The sequence below is a fragment of the Dipodomys ordii genome, unplaced genomic scaffold (assembly GCF_000151885.1).
Source record: "Dipodomys ordii isolate 6190 unplaced genomic scaffold, Dord_2.0 Scaffold204, whole genome shotgun sequence".
Taxonomy (NCBI): Eukaryota; Metazoa; Chordata; class Mammalia; order Rodentia; family Heteromyidae; genus Dipodomys; species Dipodomys ordii.
Genome location: NW_012267420.1, coordinates 919345 through 944663, shown reverse-complemented (window position 1 = coordinate 944663; position 25319 = coordinate 919345). Strand labels below are relative to the sequence as shown.

Here is a 25319-nt window from a genome sequence, read left to right as displayed (position 1 = left end):
GCTCCTGAAGCAGATTGGATTGTAAAATATAAAATTCACTTGATTTGCAATTTTCAGAAAACCAAATACTTGCAGATGTTGGATAGTCAGATGTTTTTAAACCAAAGAAAAATTAGGATCCTGATTTATAGGCACTTTTGGTGAGCTAATTGTTTTATTCAATGAAGAAGGAAATGCTGTTACTTTTCTATTTTACATTTGAATAGACATACAGTAGCTCCAATCCTTGCCTTTCAATATCCGAGACGTGGACATTTTCTTTCTGCTTTTCAAAACTTTCTCAATAGAAAATTTCCCATACTCATCTTTACTATTAACTTACTTCAGTAGTTTAGAAATGTGTATTTGTGTGGAAACTAATGAAATTAAACAAAAACATTACTGACTTAAATTCGAGGTATTTTAATATTTAATAATTTCAGGATGTTTTATCTCTAAATTTCTCTCTGATACCATTCAACTGTAACTTTCTGAGGTAATAAGGAACATTGCTGAGTACAAATAGGTGCACACTTCCCTTCTCCTTGTCAATATGACCCCAATCAGCCAAGTTTTGCTAGCAAAATTGGGTTGTAAGTGTTTAAAGGAATCTTACTAGCTAACTGGAACTAGACTCATGTCAAATCAAGGGCATTTTAAGTTTCAAAATAAAAACACAAAAAGCTTTTGTCTTCTAATCAGGTCAAAATATGAAAGCTGGGGAGTCAAATTACTTTCTATTAGTAAGTGTATAAAAAAGGATCCTGTTATATTTACTGGATATTCATTTGCTTTCCTTTTCTTACATAAGTATGTGTTAGTTTTTTAATTCATTATTATTGTTGGAGATGAGAATAAGATATCTCAAAGAACAGAATAGGAAGGAAAGGTCTCAGAAACAAGATCTTTCTGCTATTTGCTCACACTTCCTTCTTTCCTTTGCTCTTGTCTCTTCTGAAAAGCGGGCCATGGCAACCGAACAGAGCCCTAGAACAATGACTCCAAACTTTCCCTATAACTCTAGGTAAGGGCTAGTCATAAAGAAATTTTATGAAGAACCTTGTCTGATGGACTATGAGATCCTCATTCCAGAAAGAATTCTGCCCTATGCCCAGTAAAAAGAATATCATATAAATAGTCCAAAAGAATCCCAACAGGTTGTCCCTCATGGGGCTACCCTCAATCTATGACCACTAGATCATAGTTTTATAGCCAGCTATATTGTAGTAAGATTCTATTCTTCTCCACACTGAGCTCAGTTTCCTTTGGACTTAAGGTCTGTATTTCCAAATGCTTGCATGTAATGTAAAACTTTGATTTTATAAATCTGATGTGTTTTTTCTCTTCTCACAATATCTTTGGTTATGGCATTAGCATCACACCCTTCTTCCCAGGCACTATGCATAAAGTATAGGAAAGTATGTTTTCATGGGTTTGTAGATATCTGTATAGCATTCAATAGGATTCATTTTTCTCACAGCAAAAGATCAGTCAAAATATCACTCTGGCTGAATGCCTTTACTATTATATGTTTAGCAAATATATGGAGAAGAGATGTGAGATTGGGGATTAGTAATGCATTATCATACCCTAAATAATTATTAAAAAACATTCATCTCAACAATTTTAGGGCTAACTCTAGGAATTCTTGATTATAATATGTATTCTATTTAGCCATTCTATTTTTCAATGATCATTATGAAATTAATTTTAATTTCTTTTCACCATTTCAAAACATAGATTGGAATATCATAGCTAATTCACTTACCACATCATATAATTTAATAAATCATTTGGGAATGATTAGAACACTCTTTTGACATTAAGTAAAATACTTCACTTAATGAATTTCTTTTGTGCAATTAGAATTTATGTATATTCACATGATCCTTAAAAACTGGAACTCACCTAATTAACTTATCTTTTAGAAACATGCCTGTATATCTTTGAGGCATAAAATATGTTTAATTTCAAAGAGATTAAATTATAGAAAAAACACTAGCTATAATTTATCTAACCATTACTATATGCCTTGTAACATTTTAAGTGTTTTGTGTGTGTTAGCTTATTAAGTGTACACAGCAGACATCAGAAACAGGCACCATTATTCGCAGTCAGTAAGCAGGTACAGAGCATAAATCTTCGCAAGATCTCACAGCTGCTGACAGAATCAGGATCTGGATCCAGTGCTCTGCTGGGAGACCCTGAATTCACCTACTTACTCTTTAGTGTTAAAATTTGTGTGCTCTTTTGTTGATACAATATTGTTTTTATTTTTTGTCCTTGTTTGTTTTATTTGCTTGGCTACTATGTATGCTAAACAAATTAGCCAAAAATTTTGGTGGGGAGCACATAAATTTGATTGAATAATATATTTATGGAAGAAAGTAGGAAAATGCACACATTAAGATGAACACTAACTTACATGAATCCCTGTCACTTAAGATGCTGATTGTCTAATTATGGAGACAGGTTTTTGTTGTTGTTGTTTTGTTTTGTTTTTGTTAGTCCTGGGGCTTGAACCCTGAGCCTGGGCACTGTCCCTTAGCTTTTCGCTCAAGGCACGTGCTCTACCACTTAAGCTACAGCACCACTGCCTATGGAGACAGTTTTTAAAACACTGTGTAAAGTTAAATCCACATATAACCTGTATCATTACACACTAATCTTAAATGAGGTAATATTGTACTTATTAGTGAGTATCTGGAGTGTAAAAAACTCACAATTTTTACCTTTATGAAATTCTTTGCTCAGTTATTGAACTACTTGTTGATTTCTATGTTGTATTTTCTAATCTCGAGAAAAATTAAGTAAATAAATACAAGCATTTTCTACCCTATCAGATCAATAGAGAAGAAACATATATTTTAAAGTACATTCAACTAAATATACACAACTAGAAAATAGTGCTTTGACTTAAAATAAGTAATATGAGGAAATTATGAGAGATTCTTAGAAATTTTGGAAAATTTTCACTAAGAATGTGAATTTCAACTAAATACTAAACAACATGTAACTGAGGAACTTTCAAAGAAAAGAGTAATAAGCATGTGGTAAATTTTAAAATTATATTATCTTCATTAAAAATTTATAAATCTCGCAGGGCGCCAGTGGCTCACACCTGAAATCCTAGCTACTCAGGAGGCCGAGATCTGAGGATCGGAGTTCAAAGCCAGCCCTGGCAGGAAAGTCCATGAAACTCTGTATTACCAATAAACCACCAGAAAACCAGAAGTGGTGCTGTAGCTCAAGTGGTAGAGTGCTCGCCTTGAGCTGAAGAGCTGAGGGACAGTGCTCAGGCCAAGAGTTCAAGCCCCATGACCAACAAAATAAATAAATAAATAAAATAAATATATAAATCTCAATTTATCTTAAATAGATCTCATTTGGAAAGGACCAAATTAATGGTATAGAAAATTGGTTTTATGGTATGGTATTAAGTTTCTTAACTGAAACCCTTGACATGTTAGGGACCTCATACAGCCCACTTTCTATCTTGTTTTGAAAAATGATGGGATAAATCTAGTTTCACCATAATCTGAACAGGAAATATAATGACCAAAATGTAGGAAAAAAATCACTGAGTGTATATCTCTAAAATCAACACAATTTTTATTATCTTTTTCCATTTTATTACATGAAGAATAAATAAGCTTTTATTAAGGATTGAGAAACATTAGAATATAGACTCTGCTTCCTTGAGGTATTTACAAGCTGACTGAAAACTTGGAAATTATGTGCATCTATTTATGTATAGTCCCCAATAGGACTAGGACATTAAACAGAAAATGTGAAAATTTTAAGAATTAAATCAGGATAAGAAACACAAAGATGTTAGTCATTATCAAAACCTCAGTTCACATGAGAACTAATAAAGCTTAAAAAGATGGTGCAGTTAGTTGTAGTCTTTTGATCCTAAAACATATTAATATATTCACATATATGCAGACACAAACACATCTCTAGCCACAGAGCAGTAGATAGATGGATGAAGAGAGAGTTGATAGATATGTATAAGTAAATAGATACTAAATTTGTATTTTCAGATTGATTTTGGGATTTCCCTAAATGATTTTTGCTATGCTAAACTCATAACCTGACAAACTGCACCTGCTTAATTGGGCTAAGTTCCAAGAAAAGAGAAGAAAATAAATCAGGGAAATTAATTTCTAAGAGCATAGATAAATGGCATACCTCATTAGAAAATCTATTTAAAAGGCACATCCACGAGATGTCTGCAAGACTTTCATAAGAAATTGATGCTTCCTATCATTATGTCTTTGCTGTCTTTCTTCTCACATTACTGATCTTACTCTCCCCCCCTAGTAAGGATTAAAATTCATTTCTCATTTAATGAGTGGGTGTTTCCTGTGTGCCAGGCATCTATGTGTTACATAGACTATTTTATTCCAATAATTACAAAACTGTTTTGAAATTAAACAGTTTGTGAGATGCTTGTAGAAATTGCCAAACATACATTGAAGAAACCCTTGTACAATCAATCGTATTATAACTCTTCCTGTTATGGATGAAGTAAATAAAGATCCTTCTTCTTTTTTTTTTTTTTCGGTCGTGGGGCTTGAACTCTGGGCTTGGGTGCTATCCCTCAGCTCTTCAGCTCAAAGAGAGCACTCTACCGCTTGAGCCACAGCACCACATTCGGTTTTCTAGTGGTTTATTGGAGATAAGAGTCTCACGGACTTTCCTGCCAGGGCTAGCTTTGAACCGTGATCCTCAGATCTCAGCCTCCTGAGTAGCTAGGATTACAATCATGAGCTACTGGCGCCCAGCAAATCCTTCTTTTTATGTAAGGAAAAACTAAGAATAATGGCCATCTATTCCTATACATTCATTAGCATGCACTGATGCCTCAATTTGTAATTGTTTCTTTAGAAATTCTGCTTGTGCTTATTATTGTTTAGAAAGAAACATGACTCTTCATAAAGCAGAAAACATTGATAAGAAATTTCGATGAAAGCCCACTTACTCTGCTTCTCAAGGAGTTATAAATTGTCAGTTATAAATTGTTTACTAAAAGGGCTTGAGAAGCTGTACACAAGGCCAGATTTCCAGCAGTCCTGGTGGACCCCTGTACTCAATTATGAAGAAATAAACTTGTTGTATGTAGACTTTTCTACAGCATTTGTTTTCCAGAAGAAAAAAAGTAAAAGCAGTGTAAATAATATCAGGGTGATAATAAATCTTATCTTGTGTCTGTTGAGCATGAAGTGAAAATGGTGCAAACGTTGGAAGTCAGAAAGGAAGTAATCATGAAGCTTAGAGCTCCTTGTCTGAAGGTTGGTTACAGGGCAGGTGTTCTTGATGTTGTGCATATTTTTGCCAACATGCTGGCTGCCCCCCAGCTCCTGCTGCGCTGTCTCCCCACATCTCCAAAACTTTCTCAGGTACATGCGCAGTTCAGTACCAAAGGGCACCAATTCATCTTGCAACTCCTCCACGTCATGGTAATTTGAGGTGCTGAGAGACAAATGAGGGTCGTGGTTTGTCCTTTCTCTCCGCCTCTGTGTCCATCTGCCCTTCCCGGTTTCCAGTCTGCTGACCTTCGTTTCAGTTTTAGAATCGCTGCAGCAGCTTTCCAACTGCTTAATCAGCTCCCAGGAATTGATAAGCCACCAAACAAATCCCTATCCCGTTATCCATCAGACTGCTCCTGCTGCTCCCATCAAACCGGACATATTTCCATAGTATTATTTGAATATTGTATGGACATTACATTGGGGAAGAAATGTAGGTGACATTTTCTTTCCTAGGCTGTTTGTCTGGTATCCTGAAATTTGTCATACTTGTTAAGAAGAATCAAACTCGCAGTTTTAAGAACCAACATCATTTCACTGAACAAGAAATAGAAATTCCTCATCATATGACTTTGCAAAGCATTTTCATGGAAGCACACGCAAACGCAAGGAATTCAGATCGCATTCTTAAAATAGGGAATTATGATGTTGTTGGGAGGATAATCATCCTTCTCAAACTAGTATAGTATGAAAATATACTTCCACCTCACTATGAACAATATCTAGTTTTTTAAAGCATCAGAGAGTCATTTCTAATGTAATAGTAGCTGCCCTAACTCTTGGCCTTCATGATCATCTCCAGCATGCTTCTTTGTTTTGGCTTTGGTTCTTGTATTTTTCCAGGCTTGGGGCTTGAACTCAGGCACTGTCCCTGAGTCTCTTTGTGTTCAAGGGTAGGGCTCTAGCCACAGTGGCATTTCCAGCCTTTTTTAGTAGTTTATTGGAGCTAAGAGTCTCACTGGCACTTTACTGCCAGGGCTGGCTTTGAATCACAATCCTCAGATCTCAGTTTCCTACTAGGACTAGCTAAGACTACAGGCATTCGCCACCAACAATCAGCTTCCAGCATGTTTTATTCTATTAGCTCTATTTTTTAAACACTAACAAGAACATCTTCAAAGACAAGTAGGCAGTATAAAAGACTAAATAGGATGATAATATTAATCCCCAGTAAAAATTTCAAATATATCTATTAAAGTTAACATTAAGAATATAGTTGGGTTTTTTGTTTTTGTTTTGTTGGTCATGGGGCCTGCACTCTGGGCCTGGGTGCTGTCCCTCAGCTCCTCAGCTCAAGGCTAGCACTCTACCACTTGAGCCACAGCTCCACCTCCTTTTTTTTCTGTTTATGTGGTGCTGAGGAATTGAACCTAGAGCCTCATGCATGCAAGGCAAGCACTCTACCACTGAGCCACCTTCCCAGCCCCAAGAATATAGTTTATATTTCGGAACTCTGGAAACAAGGATGAACCTCAAGAAGATAGCATTGAACATGCTAAATGGAAATAATGATAAAAATGAAATTCAAGTGGAGCACCGGTGGTTCATACCTGTAATCCTAGCTACTCTGGAGGCTGAGATCTGAGGATCATGGTTCAAAGCCAGCCCCGGCAGGAAAGTCCTTGAAACTCTTATCTCCAATAATCCACTCAGAAAAATGGAAGTGGCTCTATGGCTCAAGTGGTAGAGCACTCATCTTGAGCTGAACGGCTGAGGGACAGAGTTCAAGCCTCATGATCGACCAAAAAAATGAAATTCAAATATTAATATAAGTAAAATGGTAAAATGATAGTAGAATATTAAAACAGGTGAATATGTGCCATCTACACAAGGATTAGCATGAGTTACCAATTGTTCTTTTCTATAATTACACTGAGTTTTTAAAATTTGTATTCTTTTGTTTCCAGAAATTGATTGTTTAAATTTTAATGAATTTATTATTAGAAGAATTTTTTTTAGATTTGAAATTCTGGGATTATTTTTTGCTCATTTTGAATCCATCCATGTGGTGCACCTTTTCACCTCTTTAAACCTGGAATTACGATGCCTGTCATCCCGAAGCTTACTCGTTTTCTTTGTGCTTCAGTAATTACAGTATCAACCCATCATCTGTCTAGGTTTTTTCAGTGCAGAATGGAGCTAACATATGCAAAAATGACAATGTGGAATTCCAGGTAGTCTTCAGAGCAAGGTGAATTCAGCTTTGCTCTTTCTCAGATCACTTACTTGGAGGGAAACCATCTGCCACATAGTGAGGAAACACCAATATTATTTTATGAGCCAACTTCATAAGACATCCTCAGAAAAAGTTCCATTAATCATACCACATACTGCAATCACACTGCAATCTCCGAAGAGACCATCCAGCTAAATTCCTAATTACAACTACTAATGTAATAATGAATATTTGTTGTTTTATAATCTACCCACTATTGAAGTAGTTTATTAACAAATAAAAATAACTATTACAAAAGAGGATAAGTAAAATTTCATTTGTATAAAAGAGTATTTTATCCATTTGAATTTCATTAAGGCTACTTTATTAATTGTGAATATTAAGTTCAAAAGGTTTTTTGACTTGATGAAGTAAAATTTGCAAGTCTATTTGTACATAAGACATTTAACACTCAAAGTATGAGCATTATTAATTATATTCAGCAACATGTATCAGAAAGTTTGCTATGTGACATTCATATACAATGAAGAATATAGCCGAACTTTCCTTGAATGACATGGACAAGGTAATGGACACAGATAAAACTCACGAGCAGAGTTCTGCCTAGAGTGTGCAAAAGCCTCATCTCCAGCACACAGACAGACAGACAGACACACACACACACATACATACACACATATCCCAAGATGAGTAAACAGACATTTATAACACAATATTTATCCTGCTGCTTGTAATGCACATGCCCACAGGCAGAAAGAGAATGAAAGTATGGTATAACCCATTTTTCTAATGACATCTCAGAATGCTTCACAGATGGAGTAGACCCTGAGGGGTTAATAAGAATTCTCCAGATAAAAGTGAAAAAGGAGGCTTTCCTCCTAGTGATATTAATATTTATACAGCACACATGGTGAACCAGGTTCTTTTCTAAGCACTTCTCATATATTTCATTATCTTTCTGACAATCCTATTACATAGGTACTATTAGAATCCTGCTCTTATAAATGATGAAAATTAAGCAGAGAGTGTACAAAGGTTTCTCATTTCAAAAAAAGCTAGCAAATAATAAGGTCTATACTAATATCAGAGAACTGAAGCCACAGTCTCCATGCTTAGATATGAACTACTACTCTTTCTACTATATTGAAGGCTGTGGTGGGGAAAACAGTAGGAGCAGAGTCAGCAAAAGTAAAATTCTATGTTGTCCTAGGTCCAACTAGGAAGAGAAGAAGTAAATATGGTTGGGAATGGAATGTATATGTTGAATTACAAGATGAATTTCACGCCAAATTGCTTGCTCTGAATGACTTGATCAAATGCATGTTTTGTGAAGATGTCTTAGAGCAATATAAATGAGTAGTGGATGGATGAAAGACATAATAGATTGCATAAGTACCCTTAAAAGAGAATGGATTTAAGTAAGTGTGACAATGGAAATGGTAGTAATGAAAGAAGAGCTCCAATTGATGACCATGTGAGTTCGGCAGGCAGAGATTATGGAAACTGCTCACTACTTAGAGACTTAAAACATGACTTCAGATTCTTCTTGAATCTTGTAGTAGTAACACAAAGGCCGGTTTTGCTCAATCAGATATAATGCCATTCACTTAGGCATTATTCACAGTACTTAATGACAGTGCCCAGTGGAAAGAGAGCCGCCATGCAACAGCACTTAGGGTTCTAGAATAATAGTTGTTATATTTTTGTCAACATCATTCAACTTACCTTTATTTGTAAAATAATGTCTACCACACCATCCATCAGGAATATAGGTGGGAGAAATCACATTACTCACACTTCTATGTTCATCAACACCTAAAACCATTCTATTCCTTTATGATATTTGTACTGTATATTTGTCCCCTGTTACACAACCATTTTCTGATACCATATCTGATGAGCACTTGATAAATAATTGTTGCATGAGTAAATGCCTCCCATAAGAAGAAGATCTCTAGGTAGAATTTAAATAGAGTCCTATTGAATTTTATTCTATTCCCTACTAGAAAAAGAAAACAGAAAAGGGAAGGGGAAAGAACATAAATGATGAAGCCCAACTCTGTAAAATGTGAATCACAATTGACCGCTCAAATCTAGAGTTTTGTCGATGAGGAAAGACAACGAAAGAAGACTGAGAATGGAAGAAAACTGACCACATGGACACTTGAGCACATTTGTGGTAGCTTTATTTCTCCCACAACACTTTGGGGCGAAGAGAAACAAAGCTACTGCTAAAGAGACTATTGTTTCCTTTCATTTTAAAATTCAAGTTTTGTGGCTCTTACCTGAAAAGTTTTTGTAATCCACTAAATCAAACATGACAACAGCCACTGCTGACCATGTGATGATGAGTGCAATGACCAGGAGCCAGGCTGCTGGGGAGCTGAAGGTTGTCACTATGTCTTCTGTGACTGTCCTCTTCAGCACTTTTCCAGGGGACTTGGGCACAGATCCATTTTTATTGTCTATAACAGTTGTGGTTGTCGATGCATTTCCTAGTCAAACATTCAGAGATGAAAAAAAGAAAACATTTAGACATGGATAACCCCTGCATTGTTTTCAGTCACAGAGCAAAGCTGTTCAGTGGCTCAGCCCCTCCACCTCTTCCTTAACATTGACTTGATGTTGTAAAAGGTGTGTGCCTGTGTAATCAGCCTTTGTCATCTCCCCTCTTCCATCTGTCTACCATACAGGCCAAATAGCTTTTCCTCTTATTTCATTCAATTTTACTTCTCCTCCCATTCATTTTTCTTCTGTATCATCTCTTCTGATATCCCATCAAAAACAGTGCAGTTTGGGACTACACTCTTTTTTTCTTTATTGATATTTATATGCCAATTCGGAAAACAGTCAAAATACATTCCTTTTTCAAAAGAGAATCATGGTCTGTGATACAACAGTTCAAATAGAATCAGAAATTCTCTTCAGAGATCCTAGTTTAGGTACAGAGTTGTCCCTCTCATTGAGGGACAACTTTATTGTTGTTGTTATTGTTGTTGTTATTATTGATAGGGAAATAAAACTAAGAAAGGAATATTGGAGAATATTATATTTTAATTTCTTGTTCCTGATTTTAAGAACATTATGCTCTTAAGAAAATGTTCAAACATTTAAAAATAACAACCAGTACATAAGCAAATAGATACATAAAAATTTTAATCTCCAACTCTGAAACAGCTTCTGTTAACATGTTATTCAATTTCCATTGAGTTTTCTGGGTATGTGTAGAAATATGTAAATGTTTTCTTGGCTTAGACAATCTTTATCATACTCCCCTCTTTTTTCAGATAACAACATTAATTATGTAAACATCAGTATAAGTTAACTATTTGAATTAGAAAATAAAATTTGAACCCTTTAAACAGGTGTGTACAAAGTACAATGACTAGAAATGGTGGGGGGGTTGAAAATAGTGCATGAAAAGCTAAAGTCAATTACTTTTGCTAATGGACTTACTCTTCTGATGTTTTCACTGTAGAAGGCTCACTTCTTTACAGGAGTAAGATAAATGGCATACAATTCTTTGAATACCCAGAGGCAATCAAATTAGTTACTAGGCAATAGCCAAACAACTATTTTTAGATAAAATGGTGAACCTAAGCCCATTTTTCAAAGGACTATAAAAGCTAATGTAGCTAATACATGGCAAAGAATCTAAGATCTTAAAATGACTTTAGTAGAAGTTAATAATGACAAAAGAACATTTCCTTTTCTCCTCAAAAAATGGGAATATATATATATCCTCAGTTCATGAGCTCAAAATTTAGGGAAAGTGACACAAAGAAGGAATGCTACATTAAGAAAGATTTTATACACTGCTTGAAGGGCTGCCCACTGAAGGAAAAATTAGGAAAAACTCATTCCATATCCTCTCATTGATTTTTGTGTCAAACTCCCATCATATGTCATGGTAGGTCTGAAATGAATGAATGGTTGGAGTGCCTTGTAATGAGATTTAAGGCCCAAGTGAGACTACAAGTGAATCAAACCTTCTCAATAATGATTTTCAGGGAAGCAAGTGAATTGTAAGTGTTTAGGAGTGGCCCACCTGAAAGTTGATATGTTGCTAATCTTCCGTTTCTTGATCTCTGAAAGGCTTTTTAATACCACTAAGTAGAGAATCTTTGAATAATTGTTTCTGTACTTCAGATTCACTTCAGTGAGCTGTGTATTATGGTATTAGACAATATCATTCACACCTGGTGGAATCTTAAAACTGAAAGTACAAATTACCAACACTTAACAGAATTAGTTGAATGCTGGTAATATTTTTTAAAGTAGAAAAATAATTAAAGGAAACGATTTTTTATTTATGGCATTTGATCATGAAAATGGGAAGCTACAAATTTAAGAAATAATTAATGCAAGCTCAAAAATTGCATATTTTGAGGAATTTATATGAATTTGAAATTTTACTTTTCTTTATGATCTCTTGGGACAATTATTTTGTGATTTTAAATAAGCAAAAATGATAACATAAATGCTCAATAATGTTGGGGTTTTCTTTTGCATATCTCTCTTTTATTAGCCTTCCTGATTTCAAAATCTCTACTTAAAACCTGATCAAGACTCAAACACAAGGAAAATAGGCTCTAAGTGTCCAGGTGTAAAATAAACAGTTGGTAAATAATCTGAGAGTAGAAGAAGATTATATGAAGAAAATTATATGCTCCTTTTGCTATAAACATACTAAGTTTTACCTTTCATTTTCCATTCATATTTACTGCAGAAGAAACACAGAGCCAAGAGGAGAAGAATTAAAGAATAAAACTGCCTCTCCTGACAGCTGGTCAAGATAAATGCAAAGAACAGAGTGTATAATTTGAGATTTTTTTAATGTTTGAGAAGCACTTTAAGGATGACAAGAGCTAGTTATTGATATGGTGGAAAAAATGAGAGGTAAATGCTGCTGAGCAATTTGATATGGACGATGCTTCTTCAAAGTTGGTGTTTCAGAACTGGAGCTAGAGCAGAGCACTGCCAGTACTTTCTCTATCTATTTGCAAATTTCATTCCCTTTGATTCCATACAAATTGTTTTGATTGCCAGACAGATAAAATCAGGTTCAAATGAAGTGTAGATTTGATTGAATGTGTCTTTGCTCCTTAATAAAAAGGCAGGGGGGGGCTGCTTGTACAATGGTTTTAAAGAATGGTCATATTATACACAGAAGAATAAATCATAAACCTCTTGATAGAACTCACTTAACCTCATCATGCCTTATTGATCAGACAACTAAACTACCAAATGCACTAGCCCATTATTATTCTCATGTGGTACTAGCAGTACAGTCTCTGCCAGAATACTTAAAGAATATAGATATTAAAGAAGATACCTATATTCTATAATTATATAAATAAAACATTAATTCTTCATTATGTGAAAACACTATGACTTTTGCATTTCATAAATGATGTAGTTTTTGTAGTACTTTTACACTATATTTCTCCTTCAAGATTTTGAGCATAAAGGAAATAGAGAGTAGACAATACCTATGTCATTATAAAACACATTATTCCCAAAGTACTCTAAGGTCATGCTGAGCAAAGTTCATCACAATGATCTTTGCAGAACCTTAATGTCCTTGGAGGTAGATGCCTGTCTAGACTTTCCAGTTACATGGAGAGGTAAAAAGGACTTTCAATTCATAACAATAAGCTTTGCCGAGTTAGGGTTTCTAAAATGCATGCATGTCAATGAGAACTCTACAGAAAGTCTATTGCAAAATGGGGTTTTTTTTGCAAAAGAGGTTGAAAAATTAAAAATTTTTCCTGTTAACTGTTTTAATGCTTGTAGAATATCTAAAAGTTTACATAAACTGAGCATATATTTTAAGAGATAAAGTAGTCATAAAGAAGATAAAATTATCATGGATATATGTATTAATCAATATGTATGAGAATAATGAGAAGTAATATAAGTTTAGAAGAATCCAGACTTTAGATATATGAAACACATCAACAACTATGAAGTGTCCTTTTTAAAAATGAAGTGTCTGTGAAGAATAAAACTCTCTTCTGTCTCAAAATGGAAACTGGTTTCTCTTCATATCAATTCAGGCTTCTTTTCTCCAGTTTTTAGGATACGATCATTATACTAAAATTTCATAGGGTATTTTTGCTATTTAGTTTTACTGTTGACATGAAATTCCTTTCATATCTTTAATGTTACCCATCACCCATCACTCCTTATTAATACCCACTCATTATTTCCAATCTTCCATTAAGTAGATTTATTTTTCTAGTGGGGGTGGTGGTGCTAGAAAGTAGAATTGTTCCTAAGGCCAGGGCATAAGAATAGGCCTAATTATCCAGGACCCCATTTAAAGATTGAGACCACCAATGACTCCCTCACATTTTTCTGAGGAATAACTGAAAGGCATTCTCTTTCTATTGTAGCTTAGAAATTGGTAGGTTGTAGGAGGTTGGAAGTGGGTCTCTAGTGTACCCTAAAAGTTAGAGACTTTTTGCTTCCAACATAATTGGATATTTATAACACCATTACAGATCCAAAAATTACCAATAAAACAGGCAGCCATGGGCAGCTAAGTAGAAGTATACTAGAATGTATGGTTTGTCTGACCTTAGGAACATGAAATGGGTTCACAGAGCCAGATGTTTTTAAAGGCAGATATATGTCTGGGCTTTGCAGTTACATAGGGAGAAACAGATGAATTAGATTTGACTACATTTGTTATCATCAGACATCACAAGCTCTGAATGACACTCTCTCTGCTGAGTAGATGGATAATTATTTTTCTTTATGTCATTATGTCATAGGAACTAGTCAGTAAGAAAAATCTGCATGTAAACAGCTTTTTCAAAATTATTAAATCTCACTCATCTTGCAAGTGACTGAAGTCTCATTATCCTAAGTTTTAAAAAAAATGTATTTAAAGGGGCAGCTTCTGCTGGGCGCAGATGACTCGTCTGTAATCCTAGCTACTTCAGAAGGCTAAGATCTGAGGATCCTAGTTCAAACCCACCCAGGACAGGAATGTCAATGAGACTCTTACCTCCAATTAACCACCAGAAAACCGGAAGTGGCACTGTGGCTCAAACGGTAGAGTGCTAGCCTTGAGCTGAAGAGCTGAGGGACAGCACCCAGGCCCAGAGTTCAAGACCAACAACCAACAATAAATAAATAAAGTGCAGCTTCTGTCATTAGTTCACAAGAGCTCTTTATGAGCAATAGGTAAAGCCTCCGTCCCCTGGCAGTACACATGCACTGCTGTGATTCGAATGTGCATGCTCACCAAAATACATGTTGAAGTCCTTACTCCCATGTTAAGGGAATTGGGAGGTCAGTCTTTAGTAGGTTATTCGTGAGGGTGAAGCCATCATGAATTAACTAAGTGTTCTCAAATAATGAGGTCAGAGGGAGAACTGTGATGTTATAGTGAAATGAGGCTGTTTATGAGGAAGCAGGCCCTTGTCCGAATTTACTTGATCTTGGCCTTCCAGCCTCCAAAACTGTGAGACAAGAAGTTGTGTTTTTTATAAGTACCTCTCTTGTATTTTGGGATAGTGGACTACACAAAAATGTTTACTCTGACCTAGTAGCTAACTTTCCAATAAGTCCTCATGAAAATTGGTAGATGTCTTTTCTTGTTTTAGTCTTGAAACCTTGCATCCTCTACTTTTGACCTTTTTTTAAAAAAATCTTCAATTTAGTGACACTCTTAGAATAATAGATTTTCTACAAATAGCTAACAGAAGTTGAAAGTGAAAAGCATAATTCATCTTTGAATCCAGGGCATTTCCTTAAATATGATTTTTAAAATCTTTTTAACATGGAACTTATAATTGTTTACAACACTATAGAATGTGTTAATATAAATAATGAGGTGAAATAGATAAAACTAGGACTTTTTTGTTATAACTATCCCTCACCAAGCCTGTAGATTGAAAGCAACTCATCTTTCCTTTCATACTTTTGTAGCACAACATTTGTTTCCAAACAGGCTACAACAAACCATCATTAAAAATGAAGAGTATCATGAATGTTTTTAATAGGAATTAAAATTTACGTTAAATTTTAATTTTAATAGGAATTGGATTTTAAAATATATCATGCTAAGTTCACCATATCTACATACATGAGGATGTACAATTTGGAGTGCCTTTGACTTAAAGAAATAAAAGAAATAATAAATGAAATGTATTTTTGTAATATGAGAATAAGTTGAGATGGGAAATGTTATTGATAGAAGTAAAAGTATGTCTGTTCAGGTCTATCTTATCAGACCTAAGAGATTCAAGTGGAAAAAAATAATTAAGGCTACAACATAAAAAAAATGTAATGCGGAACTAGAGGTATATGTGAATGGGAAAATAATTGTAAGTCATGTGCAAGACCCTGGATTCAATTCCTGAAAAAAATTAACTAATAAGGCTTTTGTAAAAGATATGCCAAATCTTTGACTAAAAACAAAAGCAAAATGTATTTTGTCAATTATTAAGCAAGAGAGCTGGGAAGAAATGAAAGTATTTTCTACTGAGTCAATGAAAACTAATATTTCAATGCCATTTTGTTTCTAAATCTCCCAGTGTAACAGTGTAACAATTCCAGAATCTGAGAATCAAGGTACCAGCATGACTTGGTTACAGTGTGAGTTATTTTCCTTTATGGCTGATGATTGTGTTCTCCAGTGGTAGACAATGAACAAACTGTCTAGTGTCTTCTTGGTATAAAGGCACTAATTCTATTATAAGAGTCCCATCACCACAATTTCATCTCAACATAATTATTTCCCCAAGATCCCCACCCTCAAATCATAAATCCATTATTGATGTGGGGATTAGGACTTCGATATCTGGTTTTGATATTAGGGGATAAAATTCAGGTCACATTGTGCATTTTTCTCTTTGATAATTGTTTTTAATTGCTATAAAGACTACTGGCATCTTTTAATCTTAATAAGCATAGCTATTTTAATACATCTCTGTCTTTCATGTTAAAATAATAGAAATAATGACAAGGGTCCTTTACTACCACTATGTGTGTAAGGAGGCCAAATCAAAATATCAATGGACACTATATAAAGTGGGTCACATTAGAGTTGGAAATTAATCAAAGACTATGGTTCTGACAAGTGTAATCAGGTTCATTTTAGGGAAAAATATCTATACTCCTTTCATGAATCAAAGAACACGTACACAAGAAAATAAATGGATATAGGATATAGCAAGTTTTGTGAGTCTGAATTTAGAGATATAGTCTCAAAAAATTTCCCAAATTTAATGGATTCAGTTTTAAGGAAATAGTAGACATTTTGCTCCAAGGAACTATCATTTGAATAGGGTGAAGTTATGATTTGCAAACTATATTCAGTTCTTTCTCAGACAAATTTGCATAAATGAAGTGCTTTACCTAGTCCAGCAGTCTTCCTACAAATTGTCCCATGGTCATTAGTTTGCAAACCCACTGAAACAAAACAGCTTTGATTCATTATACACTATTCAACTTGGAAAAAGAAAAATACCAACTGAGAGCTTCTAAATCATTAACTTTCGATGATCTGTTGACTCTAATATGTCTTTTTTCGCTCTCTTTTTCCTAAAGACATTTTCACGAAAATTAACTCTTTCTTAAGAATTAATCATCTCCTGCTGCTTTCAGCACACGTGGAGTCATAATCCTAGTACTGAAGTCTCATAACAAGTTGCAAGTTACCTAGACTTGCCCCACCAGAAACATACAAGATATTCATGCTTACTGTCTATAAATGTAAATATGTTTGGTAGTAATAAAGACTTCATGTAAAGCATCTATCTCCACTATACACATGCACACACACACACTCACACACACACACACACATACACACAATGGGGGAATCTTCAATTTCCACTTCTATGTTTTAGGCAAATGACACAGGACAACCTGGCTTCTTTTCAGATCCATTTAAATATGAAAATAAATGTTTATGCTCTCTATAAGAAAATATCCATCAATTTGTCAGAAAAGGAGTAATAATATTATAATGTTTTTCATATTACATATATACAAGCAGTATATTTTCATTGTCTAAATTGTCAATAATATACATTTTACTGTCAGTAATATAAAATGCTACTTTTATTATTTACTCAAGCATTAAGGAGATTGTTATAATTTGATAAAAATGGAGCTATTTAATACTTTTATGAGAAAAATTGCATATACCCATAATAGACTAGTATTAGGTTATTGGGTGTTTATGCTTAACTTGAACCCAAAATTTCATTAAATTGAATCTACATAACTTGAGGAAAATAGACTTATCTCATGAAGGTAACACAGCCTGAAAAGTTAGAGATTTCACCTATGTGTGCTGTGTTTTTTCTTTCTTAAATCATTCATCTATAGAGAAAAGTAAGCAGCTTGCTGTGCATTTCAAAGGACTTTAAGTAAGCTTCAAGATCCTTTATGTCTTCAAGAAAGAATCAGTAAGATGTACATGCCCATATTTCATAAAACAAAAAAAAACAAGCAATTAAACAAACATACATTTTCTTACTGTTTATTAGCACCAGGCTGATAAAGATGCACACATTTAAGGGATGGTAGAAATATGCTACTCTTGTTTGGTAAGAAAAAAAACTGAAACATACAATTTGGAAAGAAACTGTTTTCTGAAGGTTACTCATGGGCATATTTAAAAGTATTGTACACTGATTAATCCCTAGCATTTTATCCGAGGTTCAAACCAACCCAAGACCAATCTTACATGGTATGTGAAGAAAATACTTCACTCATTCTCAACCAATTGAAAAAGAAAATACTTTTTCCTGTAGGCTGTTAAAATTATGATACAAAACAATTTTACAAACCAAAGAAATCAACAAAAAGAAAATGATAGAACTTTTTCCATCTAGCTGTTCCCATTATTTCATCCTTCAGTTTTTACTACACAGAAAAATAATCATTTTATTGAGTATTCTAAAGATATTTTATAATCAGCACTCAAAGGGGAAAAAGTATAATGAAAAAGTGACCCTTTTCCCTCTAAGCAACTCCTTGGTCTGTACTTTTATATGGACACCTCTTTGCATCATTGTAAGATGCTAGGAAAAAGTCATTTTCCTCAGAGTGGGTCTGAAGTCAACTCCAGGCATTGGGAATGTCAGTATTACATGGGAAGGTGAAATACTATAACCTATTGTTTCAAACAGCTTCTCAGAGTAAGATCTTAATAGAGAAAGATAAGGCAATCTCATATTTCTGACATTTAAATCTCTCAGAGCAGTTATTTCTATTGGGTGAGCATTTTTATAAGCTTTATTTGACTAAGCTTATTCAAGCATTACAGCTGCATTTGTATCACCAAGCCAGAGCCAGTTCAGTAAAATAAGCTTAAAAAAAAAAAACACACAGTTGTCTTATAGCATGTGTTTTTTAGAACCTCCTAAGCAGCTTTCTCTTGAGTAACATAGCTCTAGGGCTATTCTGTGCAAGGTGTTTACCATTCCAAGTCTGCTTCGGTCATAGAATAATTAAGACAAATGGGATACAGTTTGGAGATCTTTTCCTTTGCACAAAAATCACTTTTCTTTTTTACTTTTATAATAAAAGGAAGATATTAAATATGGAAATTTCAATAGTAAGTTCATTGGTTCAGTTTTACAGGAGGTTTTCCAAAGATAACACCAGTGCCTCTCCATATCTCACTTCTGATTAAATGTTATCTTCTTTAAAAGACTCTCCAGATCACAAAAATAATGATATCATAAAACATAAATTTTTCTAAGACGGTTTTCATGAGAAAATCATAATACTTAACATCCTAGCTTCCCAACTGATTATAATTATATTGCTTTGGGCTTATACAGCATATCTGCCCCAGGGAAATTAAAAATCACAGATAAACCAGATTTTCCAGATGTGTATATGTGATGCTCTGGGCAATATTCAGTCATTTCAGAAGACACAGTGATTCAAAAAGAGCACTTGGAATTAAAAGAAGTACATCTGTGAATAGAACTCATTCAAGATTAACCAAGGATAGTGGTTATTTGCCATCTGATAAACAGTTAAATTCTTCTTTGGTCTATTAGGAATGCTAGGATAAAACAGTATGAATTAAGTGCATTTACACAACAGAAATTTATAACTCCATAGTTTCAGAGGGAAGAAGTATAAAATGAAGGTAGTTACTAGTTTTCCCCTGAGGGCTATGTGGAAAGATCTCTTTCCATTAGGGATTGCAGGCAAGAGGATTAGGTTGTCCATTAAGTACCTCACACTAATCTGATTACCTCTGTAAAGACACTATTTCCAAATAAGGTCACAATCTGAGGTCCTGAGAACTAGATCAATATATGAATTGAGGGAACATAATTCATCCCATGACAAATACCATATGGTCTCTTCACTCTACCATAAAATGATTTTCATAAGATCAAATTAGATTAATTATAAAACATTACCGTTCATGACATGTAAAATGAAGCCTCAAATTAATTACATTGAGAGGGAAATTTGTCATTCTCAAATCTGAAAGGTAACTAACAAACTATGAAGTCATTCACAGAATGGCTTCTGGTAGTCATTACATTGGTTAGATTTAACTGTACACGAACATATAAACGTTAAAAAAAAAGGTGAACACAAAAACAGATAAAGCTAGTTAAACACAATATATCGATATATTTTAATGAAATAATAGGGCTTCAGAGTTCAAAGTAACTACAGTCAGATTGGATATTTATTGAAGCTGTGTCTATATTATTGATTCTTTTTATAATTTGAGATATCAGAATCAAACATTTACATTTAATTAATCCTATTTTCTAGATCTATGAACCTATCGTAAAACAACTAGACATTTTTCAAAGAAATCAACATTTATATATGTTATTTATCCAGAGAAAATTTTGTTATAGATAACCGCTTTTATATAATTTACCCATGTCATATAATTTTAAAATTCACTAAAGGAAAATATTTATGTTAAAAAAGGTTCTACAAGCAATACTCACTTCTTTTGCTTATCACAAAGAAAAAATAATCTCCTTAATTATCAATAACACCTGAAGCATGAATATTCCAAAACAGAATGAAATTGTTTATTTATTTGTTAATGATTTTTATAAAAATTTTCTCAGTGAAATCCATTTCCCTCATTACCCAATATATAGGATTTTTTAAGGTTAAAAACACTTGGTAATTTATAATATGAATAATTTATACTATAAATAATTTATAATATAAATAATTTATAATATAAATAATTTATAATATAAATTTAAATAATGGTTTCTAATATATTATATGTTAAATATAATATGTATTTCTAGTATAATATAAAATATATTATAAATGATAAATTATAATATATAAAAACATATTATATTATATATATAATAATATATTATATCTAATATATTATAGTATTATTTAGGTGATGTATCTTCATTATCAAAGACCAGGCTTAGTCAGTTTGGCAATAAACTTGAGGAATTTTAATTTATAAAATAATCAGATTACATTACTTATCCAACAAGACATATAATTGAAACAAAACAAATAGGGAAAACTATGTCTGGAACATTGATGCAGCCATGAATGTGCCTGTGTAATGCAGAAGATGCTCTCACAGTGTGACAACCACAATTTCTTAACAAGCTTTGAACCTTTGGAATCTACAGGACTTCTGAAATGCATAACAAAAATAGCAAGATTTTCTGGTTTCCTGAAAATTGTTTTTTGTGAAATTTAAATTGAGAAAAAAGTCATAAAATCTGTCATAATTATGAAAAGCAGACTTCAATGAAGTCACTTATTTGTTCATTCATTATTTGTTCTTCTCATAGTTCTTAGAAGTAAGCCTTTTTACAAGTTTTTTGTTTGAGAAGTGACCCTAGGAAGCAGCATTTTATTATTTTTATAGGAGACTTCCTTTCATTACATCTTCAAAGTATGCTGACAATGGATGTGATAAATTTGTCTTTCAGGGGATTCTGATGAAAAGCTGAACAGGGCTTTCTTTAAGGAAATATGGAAATCTAAGTGAGAAAGAATAAAGCATTCAAGATTTCTTTTTCTTTCAAAATTGACATTGGTTCTTCTGAAGTAAAAGAAATAAGGAAATTCTTTTCCTGTCACATCTTTGTTGTTGTTGTTGTTTGTTGTTCTTGTTGTTGGTGGTGGTGGTGGTACTGGTGGTGCTGGTGGTGCTGGTGATGCCAGTCCGGGGGCTTGAACTCAGGGACTAGGAACAATCTCTAAGCATTTTTGTTCAAGGCTAGAGCTCAACCACTTGAGCCACAGTTCTGCTTTTTTTGTTTGTTTTGTTGTGTTCTATGGATAGATTTTTGGAGATAAGAGTCTGATAGACTTTCCTGCCCAGATGAGCTTTGAACCACTGTTCTCAGATCTCAACCTTTTGAGTTGCTAGGATTACAACTGTGAACCTTCAAATGCCTAGCACTTTGTCACATCTTTTAATAACTCTGAGAATGTGCCATTGCTCAGTATTCAATAAACTGTGACCTGAGACTAGAATTAGCTGGAAAGATCCTGTGCTCTCACTTCATTTAATGTCATTGTTTACATTCCATAATAGCAAAATTGAGCATAGACCAATTATTAAAATTTTACTAACTTCCCCTTTACTCAAATATTTTGCCAGTTCCTAATGTTTGAGTCTAGGAATGAAACTCTCACAGTAGAAACTATCATAGTAGAAACTTTTAAAAATAAATGGCTCTGAATCGGGAAATGTTAATTTAAGCTAATACTTTATGAATACATTGAAATAAACATAGTAAATGCCCATCTGTATAAATCTTTGTAGATTATTAGCAATTAAACTTCTATTCTCATCAATCAAACCAAAATAATAACTCCCTCGTAGGGTGACCATAAGGGGTAAAATAGCCAGTGGAAGATACAATAGCTGTTCACTCCTTTTCTTTCTATTATCAAAATTCTCTGATTTATTGATTGATAAATATTTATTAGTAATGCATAGTCTTCTATATAAATGTGTCTATTTAAAGTGTTTCACTGGGAGCAATACTACTTTCACTCTATCAACACATTCAATTTGCTTTGTACATAGAATTCTGAATATGGCAATTAAACTATTTTTTCATGTAGATAATAATTAGGGTTATATAACTGAGAAGATAAGCTCTATAGGCTTAAAAGTTAATGTCTTTGAAGAGAGAGACTTTACAAAATACACAACTTAGTATAATTTTTGATATTAAGTAAAGTAAGACAGACCCAAAGAAACATAGGTTGCATGGTTTCCCTCATTTGTTGTAACTAAGATGTGCCTATAAATCTCCAGTAAACACACTGATGGTAAAAGACAAAATAATACTAGTGTACATAATGTATTATATAAAACTCTAGCCATTCACATAGTGAGACTAAAGGAGGATATTCTTAGGAGAGAATCACCAAGGTTCAATAGCTATGTGCATATGATCACATAAAATAATGTTGATCTAAATGAAGTCCAAGAAATGGAAATGAGCTATTTTTGTTAAGTTTACTGGTTTTTTTTTTTTAATGGTTTGTTGCAGTTTTCGATTTCTGAACTGTTTGTCTTCTAGGAGAGTTTATCTGTTTGGGGGAGGGTAAGTGTTAAATGGTGGGACAAAGAGAAAACAAATGCAGCAGTGGTACTCACTAGATTCTATGTTGAAAATGAACTGTACAACTTGTGGGGGAGAGGTGGTGTTGGGAGGAAAAAACTGGGAGAAAATGAGGGAAGAGGTAACATTGTTCAAACAGAAATGTGCTCATTACCTGATTTATGTATCTGTAACACTTTTGTACATCACCTTTACAATAACAACATAGTAAAATAAAATAAAAACATTCACAACTATCATTAAAGCCAAGAGATGTTAACAATTCAGAAATTGTACTTCACTCTCCAATGTTTAGAATGTCTGCTGAATAAAAATACGCGTTTTCATTCATAAAAAACTCCAACAGTTTTTTTTGTTTTTTATTTGTTTGTTTATCGGTCTTGGGGCTTGAACTCTGGGCCTGGATGCTGTCTCTCAGCTCTTGAGCTCTTCAGCTCAAGGTTAGCACTCTACCACTTGAGCCACAGCGCCACTTCCAGTTTTCTGATGGTTAATTAGACATAAGAATCTCACTGACGTTCCTGCCCGGACTGGCTTTGAGCCACAATTCTCAGATCTCAGCCTCCTGAGTAGCTAGGATTATACGCGCCAGCCACCAACGCCCGGTTCCTGAAGTTTTTGTTTGTTTGTTTGTTTTGTTTTTTATGCATCCACTATCAATGTATAAAACAGCATTGCTGTTTCCCTAATCCCTTCCATTAATCTGTGCTGTTCTTTACTCTAAAAAGGCATTAAGTCTCAAAGGATTTTCTTGGTAAAGTGATTATTTAGAGCACAAATGTGTTTCCCATTTTAATTAAAGAATGTAATGAAGGTTAGTTATGCTTGCAGTATGCCTATCAAAATCTCTTTAATATTTTGTCTCTGAATTGTTAGATGAATAAACTTGTAGCTATCCCTATACTGTTAAATATTTTTAAGCATTATGCACATAAGAAATCCATAGGAGGAAATCCTACTTAGCTCTAGTGTCAGCACTTTCAGGAAGTCTTGGACATACTCTCCAACAGTGTGGATGTGCATCCTGGATCCATACAGACCAACCCTTTTGTTTATGCATCATAGACCTGCCACGGCGTATCATAACTGACTGACAAAGCAGGTGTGATCTGGCAGGAACGGTGCCTGATATGGATGGTAGGGAACTTTGAGAAGAGTAGCAGGGTACTGCTGGATGGGGTACTGCAGAGTCTGCTAAAAAGGGGGCAAGGGTCTTGCTCTTGGAAAATGAAAAGGAGTAGAGATAGAGCTTGAGGAGACAGAAATGATGGTAACCCTTTTCAGTGTTGGGCGTGGGTCCTATACTTTGTCCTGGTAGCCAGGAAGAGACAGAAAGAAAATTCTAAACTTCGTGTTAAGATAAACACATGGAGAACTTTGTTTATAGACGGTAGAAGGTTTATAGGAGGAAGAAGAAGCAGGCTAAGGAGGGAGAGTAGCACCCATATTTTACAGGTTAAAGGTATTGTTGGGAGGTGTTCATAAGCCCTAGGTTAACCCTAATGCTCTGGTTTTGTCCTACATTTAAATCTTGACTCACAACAACTGTATCTGTGAAACATTTTTGTATATAATTGTACTCCTTCCTAAATATTGTTAAAGACAACAATAATTTATATTTATAAATTTCTGGCTGTGTAACTGAAATTGAGATAATCAAAGATTGAAAGTCTGCCACATCTTTTAATTGTTTTTTTGTTTGTTTTCTTTGTTTGTTTGTTTGTCTGTCTTGGGACCTGAATTCTGGGCCTGGGCACTATCCCTCAGCTCTTCAACTCAAGGCTAGCGCTCAACCACTTGAACCATGGCACCACTTCTAGTTTCTTGTGCTTATGTGGTGCTGAGGAATTGAACCCAGGGCCTCATACATGCAAGGCAACCACGCTACTACTGAACCACCTTCCCAATCCCAATTCTTTTTCTTTCTTTCTTTCTTTTTTTTATTGTTAATATACAGTACAGAAGGGTTACAATTACATGGGCAAGGTAATGAGTACATTTCTTATCAAGCATTGTTGCTTCCTCCTTTGTTTCCCCTTCCCATCCCTTCTCATGTCCCTCCACCCAGTCCCCCCTCCCTCGCCAAAGTTGTAAAGTTCGTTTTTCGACATAAGGTCTTGTACATCTCATTGTTGTAATGGGTCCACTTGTATCTCTATTTAAACAATTGTTTTTGTTCCCTTCCCCTCCACAAATTATACCAACATCAAATACAGTGAAAACAGGGGTTATACCATGGGGGAGGGACATACAAAGCAA

General features: G+C 34.2%; 1 protein-coding gene across 1 annotated transcript in view; it reads right to left on the bottom strand.

The window, feature by feature from the left end:
* Trdn (triadin) overlaps window positions 1-25319 on the bottom strand; it is a 101672-nt gene that overhangs the window by 52010 nt on the left and 24343 nt on the right. Inside the window, exon 2 of the mRNA XM_013035108.1 lies at window positions 9756-9965. Within this exon, the coding sequence (XP_012890562.1) occupies window positions 9756-9965 (210 nt within the window). The remainder of the gene's footprint in view (window positions 1-9755; window positions 9966-25319) is intronic.